This window comes from Chelon labrosus (assembly GCF_963514085.1).
Source record: "Chelon labrosus genome assembly, chromosome: 7".
In the NCBI taxonomy this organism is placed as follows: Eukaryota; Metazoa; Chordata; class Actinopteri; order Mugiliformes; family Mugilidae; genus Chelon; species Chelon labrosus.
Window position 1 is genome coordinate 21,290,228 of NC_140343.1, and position 8,887 is coordinate 21,299,114.

Sequence of the window (8,887 nt, forward strand, 5' to 3'; positions counted from 1 at the left end):
TTTGGTCATGTGAAACAGCAGCAAGAAAAACCACAGTAATGCTGATCAAGAGAAGCCAATTTTATTAAGAGTGTAGAATTTAAAACGGCAAATGATTGCGTGGACGGAAATGAAAAAATGAAAAAAGACCTTCGGATGAGATTTTAAAACATTTGGTCACATTTCGATTTTTAGCTTAGAAAGTGAAAAAAGGTTGTTTCAGTACAGGAGGGTTGAGAGTCCAGGCAGTGTAGACAGTGTATATAGTAGTAAGAGGAAATCAGAAATGTAAACCGCTGATTTAAAACTTTCAGCTCCAATGAGGGTTCAGAGAGGACAAGACTGAATTGCCAGCTCGCTCATTCTAACTGATTGCAATTTAATCCAATGTGTAGCTCCTTGGCAAAACACCTTTCTGTTGTCCGTTAGTTAACAAGAGTGTATGCACATTTAATTGGATCAAACGGAACTAAGAGTAATCGCTGTACGTATGTGCAAGGAAAAAAACCCAACTTTTTTTAATTTTACGGAAACTTTGCTCAACTACTATTGTGCAGTTTAGTGACAGGGCTGTCTTAAAACTGAATTCACCTTTAGAATGACACCTTAAAATGTCTATGAAGTCCAACAGTTACACTGTTATTAAAGAGCAACTGGGGTCATACAGTGTGACTAAATATTGTTTTAAAAGTAGCCCTTCACTAAAAAAATGTGTTGTTACTTGTTGACTTTCAGTGTTGCCTGTGGATTAATGATTTTCAACAATAGAGATGCAATTTAAAGAATTTAACTCCAGGTATAGGTGGACTTTTTTTATTTACAAAAAATAGACCAGTAGTAGCTTGGTTTGCTTTTATATTTCAGGCAGTCGCGCTTCTCAAATAGTAAAAATTAAATAACAGGATAAAGTAAAACAAAAACCGTTGTAAGCCTTAGTAACTTTGCACATTGCGCCCTCGTGCGGCAGATGACGTCCGTTACGCCCTTCCGTAACTGCCTACGCAAGATCCGGTTGTGCAGCAGCCATTTTGTCTGTTCGGGCAAGTCTACCCTGACGGTTAAGAACTGCAGTTCCACCTTCTCTGAACATTTTGAAATGTTGTCGTGGGATTTCTGTTTCACCTTATCTTCCATTTGAGTGAGGTATAAAAAATACAGCTCCCCTTTAGAGGCAGAGGGGGGCTGTTCTCTTCGAGATACAACAAATATTGGGCGTGAAAACGCGGGTCAGCTGAGACATGTCGTGTGAAGAGAGCTACTTAGCTATCATACGCTATCTGACTGATGAACGGGAGCCATATGCGCCGGGGACGCCCGGGAATACCAAGAGAAAGATACGCAAAGCGGCTGCCTGCTACGTCGTACGAAACGGGACTTTGTTTTATCAGCGCCGACTGAAGGGCCAGAATGATTTCACGGAGCTGGAGGTGGTGCTGCAGGACGGCAGGAGGAAGGAACTTATCATCGAGGCGCACACTACGGAAGGAGGCGAGCATCTCAACCAGCAACTCACCTGGGAAGTCATCTCTCAGAAGTACTGGTGGAGAGGTAAGATACTGAGGCTAACGTCACAGTTAGCAGCTGCATACTGTTACTGCGAAGTCATTAAATCAGCCGGTGTAAACATGACCATGTAACAAATACCGATCGATGTGCGCCACCCTTCAGAGTTACTCTCTGCTTCCACCTAGTGGTCACTTAAAAGCCGTTATTTGTTGTCGGACATCCTAATCTTTTGAAAATAAACAAGACTATTAAGGAAGTTAACTGCTTACTTATTTTGAAATTTTATTTGTATTTTGAATTTGTTAAAAAAGTTATAAGAAGAAGAAAAATAAACAAACAGGACTCTGGCAGGAGATTCTTTAATCTACTAACTCTCTGACTGATCGTGAATGCATCACAATAACGTTCTACACTTCAACATAAACTGTTGACGGGGAGAACAAGATGCTAAAATATCGAGTAATCAACCCATTTAATCAGAAATAAAATAAATAAAACCTGTTTAAGAGACTCCAAGGTCAATATTTTAATATTTTCTCTCATGTTTATGATATCACATCACATCAAAATCACCAGTTTGAAAAGTTTGCAGTCTTTACTGTTTGATTGTAATTTGATTGTAAAAGAATGATAACATTTAATCATATTTTTGGTGAAGAAATTTAGAGATAAAATAAAATATTTTTTGTTGCAACCCTTAGGGATATACACCAATCAGGTTTAAAATTATGACCACTGACAGGAGAAGTTACGAACATTGACCATCTTGTGACAATACAATGTTCTGCTGGTAAACTTTTGGACCTGGCATTCATGTGGATTTTACTTGTACCACCCACCTAGACCAGACCAGACACCCCCACCCCATAGTAATGATACTCCTTGATGGCAGCAGCCATCCCCAGCAGGATGCAGCCTGACACAGGAACACACACAAAAACGGTTTAGGAACAACTAAAAAAACATCAAAAACGACACAAAGCCGGTGTAAGCCTCCAAATTCACTAGATCCCAAACTGATCAAGTATCTGTGGGATGCACTGGAGCAAGCCTGATCTACAGGGGCCCACCCCCTCAACCCATAGGACCCAAAGGCCCCCCACTAACACCACAGGACACCCTCAGAAGGCCCATGTCCATTTTCTGATGAGTCACATATGTTTTGGAGGCATGAGACCTACTGCGTAGGTCTCATGGAAGGAAGGTGGTCATAATGTTATGCCTGTTTGGTGTGAATATGATGAAAAAAATGTGTGTCACGCAGTGCAATTCAACTACACCCCAAACTGCAACCTTTTTTTTCCCTCTGTTGTGTTGTTGTCACTAGTAATCAACAATCTTTTTCTGACATCTGCAGGTATCCTGAAGCATGTCAAAGACCACATCAAAGACTGCGCTCACTGTCAGAGCAAGCGGAACACTGACGATGGCTCCGGACCTCGGCTGTTCTCTCGGCCAGGGAAGCGCAAGGCAACTGTAAACACGAATGAGGAAGAGGATGACGAAGAGGGGGAAGAAGAGGGAGACGAAAGTCTATTCTTCACTGATTCGACCTCCCAGCAGAGATCCAAGCTGGTCAAGGCGAAGCATGAACTGGTCTTTGTAAGTGTCACACATCTAAAAATAAATTAATGAGATGAAACAGAACTCTTGTCTTATTATGTTTTTGGTTTGTTTTGGGCTCTTCCCAGGTCGACAGCAAAGGTGAGGTGAATCAGTTTCTACCCAAACACAGCCAAACGATGTTGGACCAGCTCAACCACCAACGTCTCAACAATCAGTTCTGCGACATCACGCTGCTGATTGAAGGAGAGGAGTACCGAGCACACAAAGCTGTGCTGGCAGCATGCAGCCAATACTTCAATGAGCTCTTCTTTGAAAAGGGGGCTGTGTCCACTCATGAAGCCGTGGTTGACCTCTCTGGTGAGCCTCATCATTGGTCATTTCTGCACTGACTGTCTTCCACTGTTGCTCGGCTTTTACCCACTTTCTTCTTTCCTTAGGTTTCACCAAAGCCAGCTTCCTCCCTCTGCTGGATTTTGCATACACGTCCATGCTTACATTTAACTTCTGCATTATGGCAGATATTGCCAACCTCGCCCGACACCTGCTGATGACTGAGGTGCTGCAGATATGCGAGTCTGTGCATAAGCAGGTGGAGGAACAGAAGCTGACGGTGTATCAAAGAGGAGACGTGCACACCGTGGTGTCGAGCCAAACAGCGCCTCAGGAGGACCCTAAGGACCAGTCTAGTGCCTTCACGGTGACAATACAGAGTGACGGCCAAGCCATGGTCACACAAGGCGCTGTTGCTATATCAGGCGAACCTTTAACTTTTGTTGCACCTCCCAAAGAGGCCTACATTGAGCAGCAGTTAGCAGTTGTCACCCAAGCTATAGAGGGAGACGAAGTGCACGGTGTAGATGCTGGACAAAATGAGACTGTGGCTCTGATCACCCACAGTGGACAGGTTGAGCCAGGAGAGACTGTTACTCTTATCTCAGGCAGTGCAGAAGGAATGGAGGGGGAGACGATGACTGTGGTCACCCACAGTGGACAGGCCGGAGCCAGGGAGTCTCTCGCTGTGGTGTCGGCCTGCTTGGCGATGGAACAGCCACAGGTCGCTGAAGCTTTTGTTATAAATGTGGACGCAGACAAAGTGAGCTCCTCAGAGGTCACCATGGCCTTAGCATCTGCAGCAGCAACGCCTCAAGAGGGAACGACAGAGCTCCAGCAGGTGGAAGCAGCACCCACACCGCAGAAACGCAAACGGGGACGTCCAGCCAAGGTGAAGAAAGAGGTTGAGATGGAGGAGTTCCTGCCACTGGAGGACGAGGATCCCTCTGCTGATGAAAGCCCCTTAGACAAGCAGGAGAGGACGTCGGACGACTCCAGCAGAAGACGACTCCGACAGCGCTCTATTGCTGAGGGTGGTTATGCTCGATTACACATGGGGCTGGAGGATGAAGAGGAGGGAAAGAAGGTTTCAACTCCACCACGTGCTCCCACTCCTAAGGTACACAACTATAGTTTCATTAACACTTTGTCGTCATGTTGTGTATTAAGAGTAGAAATTTGATCATATGAATGCCTTTGTCATAGGTGGGGCCAAGGCCCGGGAAGAGGGGAAGACCACCAAAGCAGCCAGTGGAGCCTCAAGTGGATGAAGAGCCTGTGTCCGAGTCTGCGGTTGATTCCGAGGCCATCCCTGTGGAGAGCACCACCACTGAACAGCTCAGCTCAGAGGAGGCCGGCATGAAGGTGGACGAGCCTAAGACTGGAGCCAAGCAGGATCCTCCTCCAACAGGGAGCGCTGTAGAGGGAGAACACACATGCTCTGAGTGCGGCATGTCCTTCCAAAGACGCTACTCCCTCATCATGCACACATTGAAACATGAGAAAGCTCGTGGATACAAGTGCAGTGTGAGTGTTATTGTCGGTCATCAGAATCAGACTCGTCTTTATTGCCACGTATGTTCACACATGGACAGTTTGTTGTGTCGGTTGGTACAATATGAATAAACATAAGTCTAGAAAATCAAACAAAACAAAAAATATAAACAGAGGAGAAATGGTGTAATTTTTAAAAAATGTGCACGATAAATGTGTGCATTCAGAACTATTAATGATGCCTCCACAGCCTCATGTTGTGTTTCTGTATAATTGCAGTTGTGCAGTAAGGAGTTCCAGTACGCCGCCTCACTCCGCGCCCATCTGGCCCGACACAAGCAGCAGAGCAGCCAGAGAGCTCCCGTCACTAAAGCCTCAGCAGAACGCAGCTCAGAGGGCAAACCGGAGAGCGATTTGGATGACAAGACGTCGCCATCGCTTACCAAGAGAGAATTTGTCTGCGACATCTGCGGGAAGACCTTGCCAAAGCTGTACTCGCTGCGGATCCACATGCTCAATCATACGGGCGTAAGGCCTCACTCCTGCAAGGTGTGCAACAAGACGTTCACCCACAAACACAGCCTGAAGATGCACCGAGCACTGCACGACGTCACCAAGCAGTTCCAGTGTGAATACTGTAAGAAGTCCTTTGTGAGCAAGCGGAGCATGGAGGAGCACACGAGCCTGCACACAGGTCAGTACACACCGTGGGTCAAGTTTGGGTTAGTTACGGCTCCACTTAAAATACTTGTTTCTGATTGGCTGGCTGAGGTTTGTGACCTTGAGAACAATATTTATTCATTACAACATGTCAAACAAAATAAATTTCATCTGTACTATTCATAGCAGAAAAAATAAAAAACTTTGAGCTAACAGTTATTAATAAACTGTTAAAGGACTTAAATTGTGCATATTGTTAAAGCAAAGAAGGAGCAATACTCTAACTAATGCTATCCCACCTTTCTCTTAAGGCCATCTTGTTTCAACAAACTTTATTGAAATTGTCACTGAACAAAATCCAGCAGGTCCTTGGTGTTAACATTCAATGTGAACTCTACTTTAAGTTTAAGTCATAGCTAATAAACAGCTGATACTCCTCATCTGAATTTAAAGAAATTAACCTGAAATGTTTGGATCACAGGACGTACTGAACAAAAGTGTGATACTGAATCAGGCGTCTTGCTCTGAATGGTTCATGATGAATAGCTATGCTGTTACACCACTCGATTATACCAAGGCCAATAAAAAGTCAGTGTTTCTGATTGTCTGCCTTTTACAATAATGCCTCATTAAACTGATAGTTCTTAAGATCTCGGTGCTTGTGTCACTTAGAACATAAACAAATGTGTTTAGTGAAAATAACACTAATTACATTTCAAATGTTTTTTTTTGTTTGTTTTTTTTTTTTTTTTTTTTGGACTCATCCTGTCCTCCATGACTGAACAGACTGAGGACAATCTGGACATAAAAATAAATTTAGCAAAGTGAAAGTCCTTCCTTTAACTTTAACCTTGTAAAACATTCTTCTGTTTACCCAATATGGTCCAGCTCCATAATTATGTATATCATCACTCGGCTCAGATCAGTCGGCACTGATCATTATCGACCGGCTCCCACTAAATGGACTCAAAGTGGCCATGAGCTCAGGGAAAGTGGCTCCATGCTATGTATTGTGGCTTCCACAGTAAAGCATCATCACGGATGAACATTTACCCGTTGGAGCCACTCTTCCCTCAAAGCAGATGGGTATTTTTTTTGTATTTTTTTTTTTATTTGTTTAGACGGGACAACCATTCTACATCTGTGCACTGTGTACAAATGTACCTAGCGGGCGACGTCTTATTATGGCTGGTCATATTGTAGATGAGAAGAAGATTTTTTTTGTTCTTTCTATTTGACGACTTATTTTTGTGGCTTCACTATAATTGTATTTATTTTCAAACTGGTGGTTAGTTTGTTTAACTTTCATGAAGGTTTTTTTGTAGGTGAATTGACTCTTTAAATCTCAATCCTATGAAAGGCTGAATGATAATGTGACTTCTGTGTTCACGTTCAGGTGAATCAAAGTACCTCTGCAACACATGTGGAGCCACTTTCCACCGAGCCTCCGCTCTGAGCAAACACCTGAAGAAGCACCTGCCCAGACCAGACGTTCGGCCGTTTGCTTGTGCTCAGTGAGTAATTCTCCACCTTTACAGCCTGATCTGAGATGAGATCTAAATGCATCAGACTCACTCCAGTTCATCTCTCCTGCAGCTGTGATAAGAGGTTTTACGAGTCCAAGGATCTCCAGCAGCACATGAACAAGCATATGGGGCTGAAGCCTTTCCAGTGCCAGGTGTGCGGGAAGTGCTACAGCTGGAAGAAGGACTGGTACTCTCACGTCAAGTCCCACAGCGTGGCTGAGCCCTACAAGTAAGTCTAGCGGAAAAAACGTGAAATAATCTGTAGAAAGTTGTCTAATCAATTACGCGGCAGTTGTCTCTGTTTGAGGTTTTACTCACATCTCATACCTGCTGATGATTGTTGAGCCACAAAGATATAAAAGTGTGTGGCAGGAAATTTCATGCTAACGTTAATATAATGTGTATAGGGGTGTGATGTTAGCCAACAGTTAGCTGTGATCAGTTGTAAAGATGGCGTCTGTTTGGCTCCTCAGGTGTGATGTGTGTGGGAAGGAGTTCTTTGAGAAGGCTCTGTTCAGGAGACACGTGAAGAAAGCCACGCACGGGAAGAAGGGTCGTGTAAAACAGAACCTGGAGAGAGAGTGTGAGCAGTGTGGCAGGAAGTTCACTCAGCTCAGAGAGTACAGACGCCACATCAACAACCACCAGGGTAAGATCTCAGACGTGATTGTGTGTCCACATATAAATGTAGTCCTTTCACAGAGCTGATTATTTACCCCCCTCCCTCTCGTCAGGAGTGAAACCATTTGAATGTCTGACCTGTGGCGTTGCCTGGGCCGACGCCCGCTCCCTCAAGCGCCACGTCCGCACTCACACTGGTGAACGGCCCTACGTGTGCCCCATGTGCAACGAGGCCCACATCGACGCACGCACTCTACGCAAGCACATGGCCAAGTATCACGTGGACAGCCTCCCCGGGAAGATCATGCTGGAAAAAGACACCCTTCAGTTCCACAACCAGGGCACCCAGGTGGAGCACGCCGTCAGCATCTTGGCGTCCGACCTGCCTCCTGAGCTCCGGCCGGCTCAGCAGCCGCCCTCAGAGGAGATAGAGACAGTGCTGATCACGGAGGAGACGGTGGAGGCCGTGCAGGCTGTTCAGGCTGTGACCGACGGCTCGGTGTCCACGCTCTCAGATCAGGGCATCATGCAGGTTGTGAACTACGTTCTGGCCCAGCAGGCCCTCACGGGGCCCAAGGCTGAAGATGCACCTGACGTGATTCAGACCATGGAAGTAGAGGTGGCTCATGTAGCTGAGGTGGCTCATGTAGCTGAGGTGGAGTAATGCTGGGTCAGGATTGTCCTACAGACTAATCACGTTATTTCTTCACAGTGTGCATAAAATGTGTAAAATACTCTGTATGAAGAAGAATGTAAAAGATGCCTATTTTTTGAAGATGTACATAGTGTAATTGAAGTGGAGTTTTCACTGTCGGCCCTGAAGTGTGTGTTTGCAAACACACTCACTTGTTTGTGTTCTGTCACAGTATGTAGGCACAAGACGTGATGAGTTACAAATATGAATTTAATGTGTTTTAGGAGAATTTCAGGTAGAATTAAAACACTTGCTTTGGCTTAATGTATTTTATGTCGTCTCTAATCTGTTGCTGTTGAATGAGAAGTTGTGAGATGACACCGTAGCAAACCCCAGACGCCCAGCTGTCAGGCTGAGTCTTTCTTTTCTCCCCAGTGACAGTTTGAAGGATGAGCAGAAATAAAAGCTGCCTGTATGTGTTGGCTATATCACTGTCATCATGTCACACTTATGCACTGTTATGTTTGTAGAAGCAGATTTTGTTCTTTTGTTTTTTCAAGAAACAAACTTG

At 44.8% G+C, this 8,887-nt stretch overlaps 1 protein-coding gene across 1 annotated transcript; it reads left to right on the plus strand.

The window, feature by feature from the left end:
* Positions 1 to 851: 851 nt before the first annotated feature.
* zbtb11 (zinc finger and BTB domain containing 11) lies at positions 852 to 8,795 on the plus strand. Its single transcript, XM_084548939.1, has 10 exons — positions 852 to 1,527; positions 2,843 to 3,087; positions 3,177 to 3,408; positions 3,489 to 4,501; positions 4,588 to 4,908; positions 5,155 to 5,569; positions 6,932 to 7,049; positions 7,132 to 7,290; positions 7,535 to 7,710; positions 7,796 to 8,795. The coding sequence occupies exons 1-10, from the start codon at positions 1,218 to 1,220 to the stop codon at positions 8,344 to 8,346; spliced, it is 3,540 nt and encodes a 1,179-aa protein (XP_084405065.1). The 5' UTR covers positions 852 to 1,217; the 3' UTR covers positions 8,347 to 8,795.
* Positions 8,796 to 8,887: the final 92 nt, after the last annotated feature.